The 20,511-nt window shown below is 24.5% G+C and overlaps 3 protein-coding genes across 5 annotated transcripts; 1 reads left to right on the top strand and 2 right to left on the bottom strand.

Moving 5' to 3' along the window:
• Nucleotides 1-7,931: 7,931 nt before the first annotated feature.
• Nucleotides 7,932-12,089, bottom strand: LOC128965636 (bifunctional heparan sulfate N-deacetylase/N-sulfotransferase-like). The gene is made up of 11 exons (XM_054312373.1): nucleotides 11,700-12,089; nucleotides 11,285-11,613; nucleotides 11,018-11,221; nucleotides 10,476-10,962; nucleotides 10,084-10,414; nucleotides 9,838-9,953; nucleotides 9,588-9,773; nucleotides 9,373-9,501; nucleotides 9,119-9,301; nucleotides 8,481-9,047; nucleotides 7,932-8,416 (listed from the first exon to the last, which is right to left on the bottom strand). The coding sequence occupies exons 2-11, from the start codon at nucleotides 11,518-11,520 to the stop codon at nucleotides 8,081-8,083; spliced, it is 2,775 nt and encodes a 924-aa protein (XP_054168348.1). The 5' UTR covers nucleotides 11,521-11,613; nucleotides 11,700-12,089; the 3' UTR covers nucleotides 7,932-8,080.
• Nucleotides 12,090-12,163: 74 nt separating this feature from the next.
• Nucleotides 12,164-13,263, top strand: LOC128965470 (cytosolic Fe-S cluster assembly factor NUBP1 homolog). The gene has a single exon (XM_054312175.1). The coding sequence runs from the start codon at nucleotides 12,250-12,252 to the stop codon at nucleotides 13,261-13,263; it is 1,014 nt and encodes a 337-aa protein (XP_054168150.1). The 5' UTR covers nucleotides 12,164-12,249.
• A 1,381-nt stretch (nucleotides 13,264-14,644) lies between these two features.
• On the bottom strand, nucleotides 14,645-20,487 carry LOC128965599 (bifunctional 3'-phosphoadenosine 5'-phosphosulfate synthase 2-like). 3 transcript variants are annotated; one of them, XM_054312314.1, is made up of 7 exons: nucleotides 20,305-20,487; nucleotides 17,101-17,192; nucleotides 16,895-16,991; nucleotides 16,332-16,825; nucleotides 16,000-16,167; nucleotides 15,444-15,839; nucleotides 14,645-15,376 (listed from the first exon to the last, which is right to left on the bottom strand). In XM_054312314.1, the coding sequence occupies exons 2-7, from the start codon at nucleotides 17,149-17,151 to the stop codon at nucleotides 14,735-14,737; spliced, it is 1,848 nt and encodes a 615-aa protein (XP_054168289.1). In that variant the 5' UTR covers nucleotides 17,152-17,192; nucleotides 20,305-20,487; the 3' UTR covers nucleotides 14,645-14,734. The 3 variants fall into 3 exon arrangements, with proteins under 3 accessions (XP_054168289.1, XP_054168288.1, XP_054168290.1); XM_054312313.1 differs by lacking the exon at nucleotides 20,305-20,487 and adding an exon at nucleotides 18,140-18,156; XM_054312315.1 differs by lacking the exons at nucleotides 17,101-17,192; nucleotides 20,305-20,487 and adding an exon at nucleotides 18,140-18,190.
• Between the last annotated feature and the right edge of the window lie 24 nt (nucleotides 20,488-20,511).

Genomic DNA, 20,511 nt, shown 5'->3' with positions numbered 1-20,511 from the left:
ATCTAAGTTATCATTTGACTTACTATCAGACACTAAATGGACGGGTGGGTTGTCCTTTGATTTATATATAAGTACAGGCAGTTCCTGATAGGGGAACGGGATGTACTCTATATTGTTTTTATTAGTACTGCCATTTGATTTCAAATTAGTCGATGAAGTGGTCGGTGGTGTTGGGAATATAATAATTGGCGGCTTCTCATTGCTATAGACTATAGGACCGGCATATTTGACTTCATTTTTGTCACTTTGTTTTTTGTCTAAGTCTTCACTAAATATTTGGCTGATTTGTGAAATCAGAGGCAAAAGGAGCCAAATCTAGATTTATGTTTGTATTTTAAGACACAATTGATTAAAATTGGTTTTAATTTTATTTTTAGATTATATATTTTGATTTAAGAGTTAATAATATTCTATCGTATTATATATGATATCATAACTTGACTATAATTATGATAAACCCTTTAATAACTTACAAAAAAGTATTAAAACCTTACAAACGTTTTTTAAAGATTAATATTTTGGGTCAATTTATCAAATTTATGAGATAAATGTATAATTTACTGTTCAAAACATAATTCATTAAAATTATTGACTTTTACGATATTGCAAACAAGTGTATCAATACGTGAGGGTTGGGCACAACCTGTATTCATGTCATCAAAAGCTCACTATTTTTGTTGATAATAAAATAAATTGTTTTTAGTTTATTATTTTTTCTCTTAAATCTTTCAAATTATAAGATTATTAAAACTGATTATTTCTAATATTGGATATTTTTGTTAAGATCACGATTTAAATGATAGTGATTTGAATCAGTAATGTTTTATATAATCTCATTGGTTTGGGTCCATAATACTGACCCATTTATGGAAAGTGCAATAATTAAATATTATTATATAGTATTTAATATAATATTATAAATTATACAAATATGTTAATCAGTTTGTTTTGTATGCCTTTTTTATATGATTATATACAGTCGATAAATATAAAATAAAATGTTTTTAACAGATTTATTATTTGTACCAAAACATGCCATTTCTTAATTGATTAACAATATATTCATTAATTGTAATTAYAAAATAATAAAAGATTTAATTTAAATTAATTAGTGAATATTCAAAGACAATAATTCCGTGTAATAGTATTGATAAGTAATTTTTTAATTATTTAATCTTCATTAATAAGGTAATTAAAATACAAATAAAAAATATTTCAATTAATGTTCTCTATATTAATATAAAAACATATTTATTATAAAATTGAAAATTCAAACTAACACTTCAAATAAATTACACATAGTTTGTAAATATAATAATTATTATTATTGTATTGAAATAAACAAAAATATTATTTAATAGGATTACGAGGGATGTTATTATAGAAATCATAAATAAGAAAATCTCTTTCAAATTTATTTGATTGATAGTTATTTAAAAGTTATTGATTGCATTAATCCTATTAAATAAAATTTTATTATTTAAAAACTAATATTTTGAGTCAAACGGTTTATTTATAAATAGATATCAATGACAATGAACTCATAATTTTATTATTATTTTTGAACAAAAGCAATATTAAAAGTTTATTGCGATAATTGATTGTAAAATATAAATAATTAGTTTTGTTAAAAAATTCTATATAATAATAATTATTATTATTTTTATTATTGTAAAAACAATAAGTACGGTAACTATAAAACAATACTACACTAATTGTGTCCTTAAACTTGAAAAATTAATATTTAATGTTATTACAAATAAAACAATAATAACACATTAGTGATATTGTTATGATTGTTAATTTTCTCCCATTAGTAGTGGACTTCCGTTTGTTAAAAAATATATTTATATTTTAATTTCTATAAACAACAATAATAATACTTTAACGTTAAACAATCAATAATTTAAAATTGAGGTCATAATTGTGTTTATTGTTTATTATTAAATAACAACTGTTAGATGAAAATCTATGTTTTTAATAAGATTGTACAATAAATGTAATTAATTATAAATTACTTTAAAGTGCCTACTATATTATAATTAAAAATATAATATAATATACATTTAGTGTCTATTAATTATTGAAATATGTATAGAAATATATACAGTATATATTGTATGTAATGAATTAACAGTAATATTTAATTAAAAAATTTTAAAAAAGTTAGAAAAGAATTGATAGTTTTGTTATATATTTAGTATTGTGAGTATAAAATAAATAAAAAATACTGTAAGTTGTAAATTATAACAATCATAATTATATTATATTTTTCATAATAAATAAACATTATATATAGTTCAATACGTTTTCGCATAATTAAGCAAAAATAGTTAACTTTTTGGGACCACACAACAAATATATAGAAAACCTATAGAATTTTAAAGAGTTATTCAAATAAATAAACAAATAAAGTATACCTAAATTCAAATAAGCGAAAAATTTGGGTCATTTATATATATATATATAACTATTACAAAAATATACTTTTATTTTATGTAATTTTGTCGATAGATATTTTAATAATATTGTTGATSRGTTAGATAAATTTGAAACATTAATATTACTATATAAATATTAAATAGACATTAAATTTAAGTTTATCTTTTACTTGCATTTAGGAAACATTAATTGTTTTTACTAAATAGCAATTATTACTAACTAACTATAATTTTGTGGTTATTGTAGATAAGTAACAACTCTAGTAAATAAATTCAAGCAAATATCTTTTATCTAAACAAAAATTAATTCAAAAAGTTACATGATAAAGTAAATAATTATAATAATAAATTAATTATAGTAAATTAATACACAGTTAAAGTTGATAGATATATTTTTTATATTATATATCTATCAAATTTATTTTTTTAAAACTTGGATTAAATATATTGAAATTTTCCAATTAATAACTAAGAATATTCACAATTTTATATAATAAATATATAATATAAATAAATATAAAATATAAATAAATATAAAATATAAATAAATATAAAATATAAATAAATATAAAATATAAATAAATATAAAATATAATATAAATAACGGATACATACGCTCCTCATTGTTGTGTGCATTCAATGGTCTTTCACTAGTCTTGTGGTACTTCCGATCACTGTTTGACTTAACAATTGAAGTGATGATTGTATGACACATGCGATGCGATTCTTGTAGTGATCACTGTTTGCTTCAAATATTATGATTATTATTGTACTTAAAGTGTGACCGACTTTACGCTTATATACCCGTACTGTAAGGTCAATGTCAACCAGAAAAGGAGGTAAAGGAGGGATCAGTGCATCGCTGTAACGCATTGTTAACATTAGTGAATCAATGAGAAGACATCAAATGGCAAACCCTCTCTTACTATACAACCATATAATTGCTTTAACTGTTACTAACTTTATATACCGTATGTAATTCATTTTTATTCAATTAATATACTAATATATTTATAAATACAGTCAAATTATCAAAAAATTGTATATATTTAATGATACAACTTTTATCACCTGTATATTATACAGTGTATAGATATAAAATATCACATCATTAATCCGTTAGACAAAAATTAGTTAATATAACGCTAACTAAGTTAAACCAATACTTTTAAAATAATTTATCATAATTTATTAATATATATCTACTATTAAAGTGATATTAAATATATTCATATATTGATTGCTATATAATTCAATTTATTATTAAGTATTAAGTATCAATCGAGTATTATATTCTATTAATATTTATAAGTATATTATATAATATCTATATTTTATTATAAGTATTTAACATAAATAAAATAATATATTGAAGTTTAATAAGTAAATTAATAAATTGAATTTAAATTGTAATCTTATTATATTAATAAATTAATATTTTTTATTTATAAATTTCTAATAATTAAAATAATAAATTATTTTATAAACAAATTATTCTATGTAATATAAAATATTTTTATTAACAAATTAAAATATATAAAAACTAATATTTGATAAAAAAATTAATTGCATTTGAAATATTTTTTAAAAATTGCACAGTATATTACAGCATAATAACGCTCTTGTATATAGGTATACCTGTATAGTAAATAAATACTGTACAATATTATAAAAAAATAAAATCAAAATAACTATTATATAATAAGAATTCGACTATATATTTAAAATTATATATTGAGATCAATGGAGTAAAATATTATTAAAATGCATGAATAACTCCGAGTTATTGTCGATTTAAAGACAGTCATGTATTAAATTAATTTTTCATATCAATAGTAATAGATATTTTAGTTAATAAATTCATATATTGAATATATCTGCATAAGTTTAATATTATAATTATTTATTAAAATCAGTTTTAAAATGATGGTAAAAGTTTTGTAACTTTGTATAAATTTTAAATTTTTAAATAACTTTTATTAAACACAATGAATCAAAATTTTTATTTAAGGTGCGTTTGTTTGTGTTAAACTATTTTATAATTTAATATAAATATTAAATGTCTGATTTATATCCTTAGTTAAAATAGTTATTTAAATAAAACTAAAATAATCAAAATAAATATATTATTTTAAAAATAAATATAGCTATTAAATATTGTTTTTGTTAATAGTGAAGAAATTTATATGATATTTATATATTGAATATACTGTTAGAATGTAATCAAAAAATATGTCCTAATTATAATTTAGTCATTGGATCTCTAACCCCACCCTCTCTTAACATTTATTTTAAGTCATTAATCAAAAAAAATATGAAAATAAAATTTACATGATGACAATATATTTTGAAAACTATTTTAGCACCAATTATAATATAATTAAGTTCACAAGTTTAAAAACTATAAATATAATTTAGCATTTTGTATATCAATTTTAAAAATAAATAATTTAATTTAAATCCATTATATTATTAAATTAATATCACGAATTTTTATGTTTAACTATTTGTATAGAATTAAACAGTAAACTGAATACAAATAAAAAATATAGTATTTCTTTAATAAAATATAAAAAGATATAATACAGTTTTAAAAATTGTTTAAAAATGTAAAATGTTAATTAATAAATGTATTTAAGTTAGTATTTTTGCTTATTTTATCGATTTATTCAAATAATTTATTATAGTTATCACTTGTTTATATTAATTTATACAGTATTTGAAATTAACGTTATATTAACTGTAAATGACTTATAATTTAAAAATATAGCAATTGTTTATTACAAAAAAATTGATCAATACTTGAATTTGAGTTATTTATACAAATAGATAATTGATATGTACTTTGATTATAGTCTTCATTCATATTTAGTGGAAATGAGATCTCAGAGACATTTGAGTCATATATTAGTCAATTGTCGTACAATTGCTATACAAATAGGTTTTATGAGACATTAATCTATATATTGAGTGCTGACTATAACTAGGAATAGACCACAAAAAGCGTAAGATTTGAGTGACTCTTAACCAATGTTTAAGTGCTTTGAAAAATACTTTTTTAGTAAATCATTAATTTTTTAAACTTAATATTTATGATTTAGTTGACTATAAGCTTATTATATAACAGTGCTTACAATGAGTACATTTGAGAAACGACTCCAATCACTGACTCTCATGCATATCAAGTGAAGACAACTTTTTGTATAAATTTATTATTATTATTATATAACTGTTTTATAAGGGATGACACTATTGACGGAAGATTACTCAGAGAACTCATATATACACCACTAGTCATGCATTTCTACAAAATCGATGCATTTTCTCACAAATTACTCAAAAACCGTTATATTTTTATTTCATTTTTTATTATATCAACTAAATTTTAAAATAAAAATGTTTAAAACTATAATTATAGTATAGTCTACCAATAAATTGTTTATTATAATTGCCTCAAATTCATAACACACTTCTCCAATTAAGTCCTATATAGACTGTATGTGTGTATAATATTCAACAGTATATACCATATTATAAATTATATGCAAATGAATGTCTATTTTTGTCGATATATAAACTATTTTTCATTTTTTTAAARAGTACTCTACGACTAACTGACTATTTATGTTTGCATTGTTTCTATTAATTCATAGCAAACAAAGTTTTTATTTATTTATATTAGCTTATAATGATTGCAAATAAATGTCAAACAATTAAATAAAAATTATTTGAGAAATTCAAGTGCAAAACAAAAAAGTGATTATTTTTATACAAATATTATTTATATAGCAATTAAAGTATAGAATATTTATGTGGAATGTGGCCAATATATCGACAATATTTGTAATTTGAAAATTGACACAAATATTTAGGAAACATTTGTTAAGTATTAGTCATTTATTTCCAATAARTACTTCTTCTTAAATATTTTCATWAATCATATATCATATTAACATTGTATAACATTGTATACTAACATATATTAAATCAAAATATACGTCGTTATTATGTATATTAAATTTATTAAAAATATCAAATTGATAATATATATATATATATATTTTTAAAATAATWCAAATTAATCATAAAAACAATTTATTATTTGAAAACAATATTTATTTTATTAGATATTTATTAACTATTATTTTATTACATTACAATTACAGTATTTACATATAAAGTTAATAAATAAGCAAACTTAACAAATTTTAATTAAGGCTATACACAAAACAAATKTTACAAACATAATGTATTTGATATAAATGATTAAAAATTAATGTTATTTTCAAGAAAATTGTTATAGAAGTTATAGTTGTAATATTTTTTTAACTAGATTTTTATCATGGTTTTCAATATAAATAAAAAAATTGTTATAATTGGATTTTATATTCATTATATTCGAGATTTTTATTAATTATAAAATATTCACACATTATTTCACTGAAAAAGTKACTCAAAAAATTCATATTTTAAATTATTTTTACAAAAAAACAATTTTTTTTATTATACACAATATAAAAATTAATTTCAAGTCTTTGAACTTTAAGTTAAATATTTTAAAAGTAGTATTGCTTAGAAAATACTCTAATATTGATATGCATAAAAAATCTAATAATTTCAATGATTGTAAATTCACATTATTATAAATTAATTAATTATCAAATGTCTCACATTTTATTAAAACTACTGATTGTCTTTAAACTGATAAAAAATTTATATTAATTATATGTCAAAATAAATCTGATATGACATTAAGTAAATCGTTGGTCGATTGTATTGTTAATAATTAATAACAGGGAATCAAATTTCTTTATTAAATTATATAGAAATCTAATTCAATGTTTAATTTTCTTCAATTATTTGTTTTTTATTAAAGCATTTATTATAATGTTGTCCTAAAAAACCGGTTATATTTTTAACTATTTGTTTGTTTGTTGAACTAAATGACTAAATAATAGAAGCTATCAATTAATTAATTGTGATATTCATATAATATGAATATTATGTAAATGAAGGGCGGATTCAAATCACAAATAATTTGGTCAAAACGTTACTATTTTATATAAATTTGTTTGCAATTTTTAAAAGTTAAATTTAGTTTTAAAAAATTACAATAAACTGAATTATTTTTTATAATTTTTTGTAAAAATGGCACTGGTCAAATGTATATTTTTAAATATTCATAAAAGTGCTATTCTTTTATACTGTATAATCGTCATCTATTTATTAATATTACTAAATAATAATTAATATAAAATTTCATATTGTTTTTCAAAATTTAATTAGAAATTAAAAATAACATATAGATAGAGATAATGTAAAAATCTAAAATAAACAATTACCATAATTACGATAATAAAACAAATTAAATGATTAGATTACTAACTTAAATGAGTATACTTTTATAAATACTTATATAATATTATTTATACATAATTTCAACAATTATAATATTAAATATATATCTATATTTGATCAATAATGTAAATTCAAATAATAAAATTTATATACCAATAATTGATTTAATGTGTGTGCGATGCGAAGCTATGAATGATTGTCTTTATAACAACAAATTAACAACAATTGCTTACTATTGGCACAAATACCTATAATTGAGATACTGATTGCTTTAATGACTATCACATATATCCGGTGCTGAGATCGTCCTCAAGCCATGCAGGTATCGGATGGTGAAGTCGAGTCAATAATTTAGATAATGCAATGTTATTCGACAAATAAAAAGAGTGCAAAAACTTTTGAGCCAACGGTTCCATCGGTGGATATATTCTACCCTTACTTCTTCCCAAACATTTTGTGCTATTCATATGAACCACTTGACAAAAGAAACCTTTTTTTGGATCAAATTTCAAGTGTTGACTGTAATCAAAAAAGGGCTCAATTTTTAAAAAGTTTTGCAATCTATTCATAACAAAGACTGGATTTGCTTTGAGCTCTTCGCCATCGATAATCATTATCTGTAATCAAATTTTAATATCTTTACTATAACTTAATGTATGTCTAAATTAATTATATAATCACCTGTTGTGGCGAATAGTGTGTAAGCCATCGTTCAAGATGTTGAGCATAAGTGCCCGGATTTAAACATCGATTGCGAAGCTCTCGCAAAAGTTTTGGCGACTTTTCATTAGCAGTAATCACATCATAAAATGAAAAATTAAGAGCAACTGAGCTCTTATGGGCTTTCATGTGATAATACCATGAATAGGCTCTTTTGATTGGACTGACCAGAATGGCCACAATCTTTGCTGTGGGAAGCAATGCGTGCGCTCTTTTTGGTACTAACTCTCCATCAAAATAAGTCGCACTCTTCTCAAACAAATAGCTGGGACTCGAGTTCTTAGGCACCGGAAAGAAGTTCATATACCAGTCGAGACCCTTATAATAATTTTTTCCATTAAAAAACTGAATTTCTTCAAAGGTCTCAGGACTCGGATAGTTGCTGACGATTGTCGGATGCATTGATAAAAAAGTATACAAAGCAGTTGAACCAGTCTTTTGTGGTCCAATCACTAAAAACTTGGGCAACTGATCACAGGATTTAGTGGACGACCAAATGGCGTGATGTCTCTTATCATTGCATGGATTCTATAAAAAAAACAAATTTTATAATTAATAATTAGTTTTTATAGTAATTTCCCTAATTATTAAATACAAACCATCCAAATAGGATCGGTTTCTTCAGGATAAAGTTTAAAGTATTTAGTTGCCAATTGATTGGGTGGTAATGTATAAAGTTGTAGATTAGTCCAACACTGGACAAACTTTATTACTGACTCAAACGTGTAAAGAGCCAAACGATCGTTACCATAGTTTGATAAATGTGTCATAAATACGTTTATCTAATAATTATATTAAATTACAATAAATATAAAAACAAATTTCAATTACAATTAATAAATTATTTAAATACCGGATTTAATATAAATGAATAGAAGAGTTCTCCGCCACGAATACTATTCTCCAAACGATGCCTTCCGTTGGGGTATTTGTCGATAAAAATAGTGTGAGTATAGAGACCACATGTTTGTCGCGGTAATACCTAAATAACAATCAAATAATTATAGTATATATATATATATATTAAATTCTAATATATTTAATTAATATAAAAGTATTCAATTAAACCATAATTCCTCTGTGAATAAATCCACGTCTTAATCGTGCGGGTCGTAAATGCGGGTATTCCTCAGTACTCGTTACCCGTATATTCCAGATCTGCTTCCAGGCGTCATATAGTGGTTCATGGACTGGATAGACACCCGAATGATGCGGAGCTATTGAATAACCCGAATCTATAGGTATGTTGTGTTTCTATATTTGCAAAACATATTATATTTAGAGAAATATTAAATTAAAATATATTTATAAAACCTACCTGAGCAAATTCCTTATTAGCAATCATCTCATTTTCTAAAATCGTTATATTATCATAAAGATGTGGCTGAGTGTGGGAAAACATATGACAAAACCACCAAAATTTATCGACATTTTCTAATAATATTTAAATTTATATTATTATTATTTACTGATAAAATTATTTATCACAAACAATAAATTTAACAAACATATAACGCCCTAAAAGTTATAAAATGTAAAAATATATTCATTATATATTCATTACCTAAGAGAAGGTCGTCGCCATAATTTTCTTCAGTATATCCCTTGTGATAATATTTTCCAGAAAATCCTAAATTAAAACGAAATCCTGGAATAAGTAGATTCAGACGTCTTTGAAAGTCAAGCAATTCTAAGACATCTGATCTCTTCATTCGCGTTCCTTTTTCGCCAACAAATATGTCGTCAATATCTATGAGAAGGTATCGTTGAAGAGGAAGAATAAGCTTTCCGTGAGATAAAAATGAAATGGAATCGAGAAGAAGTAATTTATTGATCCAAAATGTCAATCCATTGCCAAACAATACTCGTTGTATTCCATCATATAATCCGTGGTCCTAATTAATAATTACATAATTATATAATAATTACATAACAAATTGCAAATTATACTAATACTTGAATAACAGTAGTCATTAATTGTTTTTTATAAATAAAATTGTATTCATCATTATTTAAATCATCATTCAAATAGTACTCCAACTCGTGCTGTAGAGACGCCTGACCTAAAGGCTGATATGAGGTGTGGTTTGAATGAAAGACAACCCAATCCTGACCCGGAATGTTACCGAAGTGCACTTCACCCGCTCGGGTTAGTCTTAATACAGGAGATGATGGGCTCACTTGATAATCTCTAATTGAAACACCGGTATCGATATGCAATGGAAATCCTTTCAACTGGATATCAGTTAACTTTTCGTTGGTTTGTTGAACGATACCGATTATACCGACACTATATTGTCGGCAATATTTGTCCAGTAATTCTCGATTCCATTTATTCATATTTAAGTATTTGTTGTAATTTTCAAACATAATCACCGCAAACCTTCCCTTATCATTGTTGGTCAATAGCGGTAAACTTTTGCTAACAGTTTCTACTTTAAACCTAAATATACAAAAAAAACTTATAAATACAAAAATTTCTTAAAATAAAGACTCACTTAAATCGTGTCGATTCTAAAAACTCTATCAATTGTTTGCCAAGTTTTGAGTACTGGGTCTCAACAAACAGCAATATCTTTGGCTCCAAACGGTATTGTAGTTTGGATTCATGTTTATTGGCCACAAATCGATGTAGTGATGGTCGGAACAGATCTTCATTTGTATAACATTTAAACTTAGGTTTTGGAGGCAMTCTTACCATTCTTCGAGATAATTAAGATTTTTAGTCAGAATTTATATTTCATTCAATCAAATCAATAACAAACCCATGAAATGAATAGCTGTCCATAAGATGAGATAATATGAAAAGAGTGATAATTGAGAAGAGAACAGATATAAAGAGCCATTGTTTAAGTGAGTATTGATTAAACCGAAACCATTTGGTTGTCGACCCATTCTTCCAGGTCTTGGACTTTCGTTTTTCTTTTAAAACACTTTCAAATAACATAACTATCAATATCTTCGTTTGATTTAATGACAAACAATTGGTCACAAATGACATTCATTTTTCATCAGTCAGACGACTATTATTAGTTCATCAATGAATGGGCTCTTCATTTCAATGAACATCTGGACATTGTTTCAAAACTAAGTACTAATTGATATGAAAACAACAAATCAATAATTATTTGAAAATCAATTAATGTTTTTTCAAAAAATTACTTTATTATCAAAACTTACATAAATTCAATGTATTTGACTATTATATGCAAATTGTATGATAAATACAATCAATATTTGAATCAATAGATAATTAAATCAATTGTCAATCAAATTGTTTGATTTGATGGCAAAGTGATTGTCAATCAATGATGTGATCRACAAATGTCTGTAAATGTATGGCACTGATGGACATCAATGGACATCAATGGTCATCAACACAACTGTTAAGTGTTGACCACAAGAGTTGACACAATTGACACAAACATTGCATTTAAATATCAATTAACTAACAGTTAGTCAATCAGTACATGACTTACGCCATACTTGACAACAATAATTGTCCGATAATTACCCGATATATCATCGAAACGGGTGTTAAATAATAGTCATTCATATAATAATAAAATGTTATTTAAGTTATAATATGCTATCAATTGATATGATTTGAAATGATTTTCAAAACTAAAATCAATTCATTAATTAATTGATTAATAAAATCAATTCAATTCATCTCTACTGTTATATCAAGCGTTGAGACCTCTATTTGTTTACACTATAATTGCAACACATGTTTGTTGTAAAGTCTATGATATTTATTGATAATTGTTTACTCAAGAGATCGGATCCAGTCATTGATACGATGGAAGTTCCGCCCAATCACTGTCCGGGCATTGAGTCGTCAAACGCGGGCAAAGTAGACGCGTGTGAGGGCTGTCCAAACCGAGGTCTATGCGCTTCGGGAGAGGCGAAGACAGGACCTGATCCTGTTGTGACCGAAATCGCCGACCGACTAAAGACTATCAAACATATTGTATTAGTTATGTCCGGAAAGGGAGGCGTTGGTAAAAGTACGGTATCGACACTATTGGCCAGATATCTGGCTAAAGATAAGACAATTAATGTTGGTTTACTCGATATTGACATTTGCGGGCCATCGATACCAAAGACAATGGGAGTCGAAGGCGAAGAAGTCCACCAATCAATGTCCGGTTGGTCACCGATTTATGTGACGGACAACTTATCTGTMATGTCTTGCGGTTTCTTATTGGGTTCGGCTGACGATGCGGTCATATGGAGGGGACCGAAGAAGAATACAATAATTAAACAGTTTCTCAATGATGTAGACTGGGATCAACTCGAGTATCTCGTTGTGGACACACCTCCCGGCACTTCAGATGAACATTTATCTGTTGTGTCATATCTGAAAAAATGTTCAAATCTTAAGGGAGTCATAATAGTGACGACACCTCAAGAGGTGGCACTAATGGATGTGAGAAAGCAAATAGATTTTTGTGAAAGAGTTGGTCTGAAAGTGTTGGGAGTCATCCAAAATATGACCACTTTTTTCTGTCCCAACTGTTCTAAAGAGTCGACTATTTTTAAGCATTCAAAGAATGGAATGCAAGCGTTGCTCGAAAAGGAAATTCCAGTTTTGGGAACTTTACCTTTGGATCCATTGATTGGTAAATCTTGTGATGAGGCCATCGATATGTTTGAAGATAATCAGTCAAAAACTATTAAAAATTTTGAAATAATTGGAAATAAATTAATAGAAATATTAAATAAGTCTAATACGGATTAGTTTTAGTATAATTTAAACATTTAATTATAATTATACTGTAAATACCGAATAAAATTTTTATAAATAAATTTTTAACTTAAAAGTTTATTAAAAATTATGATAAAAGAAATCGATAATTATTTGTAATAGATTTTAAGGCCATTACCAACTATGTGTTTGTTATTAAAGTATAATTTTTATTTGTAAAAATTTTTATTTTATAATGACAACTGATTATATAAAAAATTACTACAAATACTGCGTTAAACTATTTTTATTTTATAACATTTATTTTTTAACATATTTACTTTGAATTTATTCAATACTGATATATAAATTATATAATACAAGACTTTTAAGCCCGTAATTACGGCCCGTTTTAATTAAATTAAATCATAATTTTTATTATAAATATTATATTTTTATTCAATGATATATTGAGACAATAGCGACAAATAATTTGAAATATTAGTTTTGAATTGTTATGAAAACTTTGTGAAAGTGTCAGATAATCTTAAACAGCGTCGGCGGCGATGCTATTAATTACAATTATCTGGTGAACAATACGTTGAATTAATAAGTGACCAAGATATATGGATAAATTTAAAATAAATAAAATTGTAATTGATCATTTTTTTAATTAATTGTATAATATGCTAAATAATTTACAGTCGACTGTTTAAAAAATTTATAAATGATAATCGACTGCATTTATCTGGCAAATCATACAATTAATTAAAAAATGACCAATTACAATTTTATTTAGTTTAAATTTATCTACAACATTGCCCTTGGTCACTTTTTAATTCAATGTGTTGATGACCATATAATTGTAATTAATATCATCTCCGCCGCCACTATTTAAGACTCTCTGTAAAAGTGTTGCCTATGTCTCACATAGGATATCAATGCTTATAATGTGTTTAACTGTGTTATGTTAATACATGTACTGTAGATGTATTGTATAGCTTACTGTAGTTCACAGTCACACACACAGTGCTAGTGCTATACACACAAAGCTACTCCTATGTGGGTGTCGTTAATAGTGTCGTATAATATATATTAATACACACTTAAAGCCACTCCTATGCGGGGTTCGGTAATGGGGGTCGCTTACTGTCCTTTATATATATTAATAATATTTAAATATATATACTGTATATATATTTAAATAAGTAAAGTATATATACTGTATATATATAGTATATATTATATTATATTRTACAGTATATAAAAATTGAAAATATATGCTTGAATATTTATATTATTTTTATTTCTTAGTTAATTAAGAGAAAATTTTACARTATTTAACAATCTTGACTATTTTAATGTAAATCACATATGACTTATCCATTATAAAACTATTTATTTATAATAATTAAATATAACAATAAGTTAGCAGTAAATATATTTTTAAATAATGAWTTTTAGAAAATATGCAAAATATACAATACAGTAGATATTTCTTATAAAACAACAAATAAAAAATGGGTTAATATAACTGTAAGCTCTTGTAATAGTCAGACAACACTTTCCACGCTTTTGGAGCCATAAACCCTTCTGGCGGTGCAAAACCTGTTTTGGCAAATGTCCGCATTTTGGTACCCGATATGAACTCATAGTCAGCACTGTTAGTCGGATCGTAAAAGTCCATTCTTTTGAGTTTCTTATTATAAGCGGCTACACGGAAAGGTATGATAACCAGATCATTTAATCCCGGAGCCATTTGCAGTACTTTCTGCCCGTGTGTAGGTTCGTATAGATCTTTACCGGTGTCGGGATGAGGCAGACCGGCCGGATCTCGACCTACGATATAGTATTTAGCGCCACAAACTTGACGAGCCTTTGCGTGCCATTGAACTTCACGCGGACCGGCGTATGACATCGGCGATGGAAATATAGCCAATAATGTGGTTTTCGGATCAAGTACACCATCATCGAGTACGGCCCGATGCTGTAGTATACGTGTTTTAAGTGGCACGTCGTCATCCTTAGTCCAACCACCCAATGGATGCAACAATAATACAGGATTTCGGTAGCCTTTGGTCAGCAGTTGGCGTCGGGTTTCTTGCATTAGCAATGCATGACCGTTGTGTATGGGATTCCGCAATTGAAACGCAAACACGGAATCGGCCTATTAATAGATAACACAAAAGTTAAATTTTTTCAAATACGGTAATTATCTAAAAATCTAAACTTACATTCATTTCCTTAAGTTTCTGTTTAATCTCTTGAGGGGATAAACGATAACAATCGAGTCCATCATTCCAGTGGACTCTTTGAAACACACGAAGATCACCACCCAATAACCAATTTCCCATTTGCACAATCATTTTGATATACGGATGTCCCGTATTGGTCGTCTTGAATACTGCAGCCATCCGTTCCTCTTTTCGGTGCTCATATATCTCAATATCTTCGAGAATGGCTACTAATTGATCGCCGTATTTGAGGGCAACATTTGTTTTGCCATTGAGACGTTCCTTATCCTCATCGCTAATGGCCAACACAATAGGTATGGTTTGATTTTTGATGCCCTTATCGACTAACAGTCCAAAGTTTATACACTGTAGGTATTCCCGTTCGCGCATAAATCCCTAAACAAACATAAATTATATAACAATTTTAAATTAGTGTTTATAACTTACTGTATGCTTTAATTATACATTAATACAATTTCTATAATTTAAAATAATGTATAATTAAAGCATACAGTAAGTGATAAACACTAAGTTAGTACTATTATATATTATATACTTTTAAAGGAGGCGCCCATCCCTCAGACAGCACTTGAATCCATTGCAAATCGACTTCAGTTATGTTAATTTGTACTAAACTATTGCTTAGAACTGTGTAATCATCTAATTTTGAATTTGGTATAAATAGTTCATTCATATCTGGTGTTAACTCTTTGGAAATGATTTTCTAACAAAAATAATTAGCGRTAAATAAATTAATCAAATAATATGTTTCAACAATAATTATTTTAGTTCACAATTAATTTCTAATCAGAAACTAATTATTAGATATTTTAATGTAAAAAATATTTCAATAAATAAAAATAATTATTAAAAATATAAATACATTACATTTTCAATAAGGAAATCTACAACTCGTTGTACGCATTCATCGATTGTCAGTTCATTAGTTTGGAGCCGCAAATCGGGATTTTGTGGACTCTCGTAGTCCATATCAATACCGGTAAAACAGGTCAGATGACCGGCCCGTGCCTTCTTATAAAGTCCTTTTACGTCTCGTTGTTCGCATACTTCAAGCGGTGTATCAATGAATACCTCAAAGAATGGCAAATCATCTTTTTTATGGATATTGCGGGCATTATCCCTGTCTTTACGGATCGGACTGATAAAACTGGTCAACACTACTGCTCCGGAATCTGCAAAAAGTCGGGCCACTTCTGCTATGCGTCTAATGTTTTCACTCCTGTCCTCAGCACTGAATCCAAGATTTGAATTGAGTCCTTGTCTGATGTTATCCCCGTCTAATGCATAAGTAAACACATTATGTTTGCACAGGTATTCTTCCAGTTTAAAAGCAATTGTAGTTTTGCCAGCACTGGAATAACCTATTAATGTTAATATTTATATATTATATTTATATTTATTTWATATTGAATTGAMTAAAATCTATATACCTGTCAACCATATGGTACATCCCCTGAATTCATTGCCCAATGTTTTAGCACGTTTAGCACGTGTAACCAAATTATCTTGATAAAACACATTTGAAGCCTTAAAATAAAATATAAAAATACAAAATATAACTAAGATATGAAAAAATAGTATAATATTTATTATCATTATAATTATATTATCATTAAAATTCTTATACATTACTTACTTGACTGTTTGAAACACCATTGACTTCATTAATATTTACATCAATAGGCATTTTATTTATTGATTTTAAAAAAGTATTCAATGTATTCAAAACTAAAGATTTTAAATAAACAAATGCTATTCGTTACTAATAATAAAATTWTAAAAAAAATAAATCTAAAAATACTTCATAAAATTGGATTACTATAAATATAAAATAAAAATAAATAATTTGTTTATTTATAATAATTAGTTTCCTATACTCTATATGCTGTTTAGTTAATTTTAGCCAAAATTATAACCGAATTTAATTACATTTTTATCATATAATTTTTTAAAAACTCATAATAAAAATAAAATTTTAATTAATCTAATATTATTTAAAATGACAAAACAAAACAAATATCTTACATATGTCTGATTAGTTAAATTTAGCAATGTACCATGATCATTGGATCATTATGTATTTATGTATTTATGTCATCAAACAATGTCAAGTTTTTTAAATTTCATTAACACTTAGGCTATACTTTTGTAATATGGATGCGTCCAAACAATTCATTAGATAGTATTAAACTAAATGATAATCAATATTAACCAATACATTAATAATTCAAATGATAAAACATTTTTTCAATATTTCAAATGGAAAAATACTAAACAAATATTGATTTTAATGAATTGTATATTACTATAGAATATAATAATAAACCATATAATGATGATCATATAAAAATTGTGAATATTTAATCATTGTATAAATAATTTACAAAGTTTACTGATTAACAACAATAATTTAAATTTAAATAAAAATAATCTAAATATTATTTTGATAATTTCATCAATACATATTAGTTAAATAAGTTAAATCCGATAATTATTCAATATAAGTAATGTAAGTAATTCTATGATTTTATAATATTAAAATTTGCTATTTTTTAGAAAAATTAATTTTAACTTAATATACAATTCATGCTAATATGACACATGTACCGTATATAGCAATATATTGCAATAGCAATATATAAATAAAAATTAATGTTTTATATAAAGATAATTACCTGATTAGAGAAATTGCTGTCCATTTATTATCAAATTTTTAAAACTTATTTATAAACTTTAAAATGATATACAGTATTTAACTTTATATAAAAATAAATAATAATAAAATAACTAGAAATAGACAATAAGTTTTAAACGGATTGCAACAAAAATCAATTTTACTAAACGATTAGTTAGTGAAGGGTAACGGAAATTATTGATTTAATATTTAATTTATGTAAAAACAAAACAGTCATTCATTAAAACATGTTTAATAAATAAACAGATGGAAAGTTCATTAATATAATATATATAATAGTATACTGTATTAATAAATTGTATATTTTGATACACATATAATACGTATGCTTGAAATATACTGTTGTGTTCAATATCTCATTTGAATTCAAATATAAAWTMATAAAATATTTAGTGAGTTGTCTAAAAACAAATATAAAAAAATTAAAACCAATTGGTAACCAACTTAAGATTTTAGTTTCCTATGATATATTATTAGTATATATATATTTTATTTTTTTTATAAATGTAACAATAAAATTAGCCCCAAAAATAAAAATACAGGAACTAAAATATGTATTATAATAAATTACTTTTCACTAACAATATTATAACGATTGCACTCATAGTAAACACAAAACACTGTCTAACTGAGCTCAACACTGCTTAATCCAAGTGCTGGCACTACAAGCCTCACAAAACACTAATGCTATGCTTTAGGATCTATTAGAAAGGGAAATGACATCAATTTGTGCTTATAGTCGATGACATACTCTCTTCAAATGTTATAAGTTTATACTTTTTAATTTGATAACATCTATATATATATAAAAAATATGTCATATCATTATCATTTTAATGATTCACAACTAAATCATATAATTGTATTATTATATTTAAAAGGAACTGGATATAAATGTACCAATATATAAATATATTCAATTTWATTGCTTTATTATTAAACATACTTTTATAAGTTATATTTATTAGAGCAATTAATACATTATCAAAATTTAAAAATTATTTAATATAAACTAATATAGTTTATAGAATATTTAAAAAATATATACTGTAATTATAAAATATAATTTCTAGTTTAAATCAAATATAAAATATATATTTTTATTATCTTTTATAAGGTGTAATAAATTCTAAAAATTTTGCTAAAATAATAAAAATATTTATAATTTTGTGTCAGACTGACAGTTATGATAAATTTCATTTTTACTATTAAGGCTTAAATTTTAAGCATTATTAACTTTAATAATAATATTATTAACAAACTTTAATGTAATTGTACTGTATGTATTGACACATAAATATTTATATGTATAAATGTACTGCATTATAAATCAACTATATTTTATTTAGTTTATATTATAAAAGTAAATTCAGACACAATATTATATAAATAAGTTATAAATTATTAACAAAATAAATGTATGCAATAACCTTGATTGAGGATTATTGCTATTTGATAATTTAATTTGTTTTAACTCAGAAAAAGTTAAAATAACATACGAAATGCATGATTATACGATAAAATGTGATAAATTTGTAATATTAAATTATAGTATGGTATTTACTAATAAGACATTTAAAAAAAACTAATTTTATAAATTATTCTAACAATGTTTGCAAATTTCTGATACAATTTAACAGTATATATATATCCAAATATACTGTAATTACTTTATTATTTACTGTATATTCTAAATATAYAAATATAATTTTTTGTATTTATTGCTATAATAATGATAGATAATTATTAATTCATATAATAATAATAATAATACAATATTTATAGTACCGTAAGAATAATAATATTTTAATTAATAATCATTTATTTTTAACTAACTATTAATATAAAGATTAAAGTTTTTTTTAAACACACAAATATAAAATAATATTATTGCTATAGATTTACTTATCATATTTATTAAATATAATATTAATATGTAATAGATTGACACAATTTGAACAATAATTATAAAGAAGAAATGATTGAATACTCAAGAATCGGGATTTAATTATTTAGATAAAACTATTGCAATATTTATTTATAAAAATAAGATAAATAGGATTTACAATAAAAACAATAATAATTGAAAACAACATAAAAAAATATGAAATTCTGTATAAATGCTAAAATATTTGCGATAATTACCTTAAATTTGAATGTTTAGACAAATAATAAGTGAATTATGAATTACTATATGAATGTCCAATAAATTGATTGAATATATTGAGAGTTCCGTCAATTTGAATGTCAGTCAATGTATTAGTATTAGTGTTATAACAGTATCGCCATTGAGTGCACTAATTGTTGGCATTCAATGATTGGTCGATACTATGAGTGACTCGAATGCGTACA

The sequence above is a fragment of the Oppia nitens genome, unplaced genomic scaffold, assembly GCF_028296485.1.
Source record: "Oppia nitens isolate AA-2021 unplaced genomic scaffold, nextdenovo-longstitch-racon4-pilon3 scaffold17_pilon_pilon_pilon, whole genome shotgun sequence".
NCBI classification, from domain to species: Eukaryota; Metazoa; Arthropoda; class Arachnida; order Sarcoptiformes; family Oppiidae; genus Oppia; species Oppia nitens.
The sequence above is the reverse complement of the archived record's forward strand: the minus strand, read 5'-3'. Positions and strand labels throughout refer to the sequence as shown.

Excerpts from the sequence above, each read along its gene's own strand:
- LOC128965599 (XM_054312314.1), bottom strand. The coding sequence starts at position 17,151 with ATGCCTATTGATGTAAATATTAATGAAGTCAATGGTGTTTCAAACAGT. Across the intron at positions 16,168-16,331 it reads TAGATTTCCTTATTGAAAAT|AAAATCATTTCCAAAGAGTT; the intron begins GTAATGTATTTA and ends TATTTTTGTTAG. Across the intron at positions 15,840-15,999 it reads GATGGGCGCCTCCTTTAAAA|GGATTTATGCGCGAACGGGA; the intron begins GTATATAATATA and ends ATGTTTGTTTAG.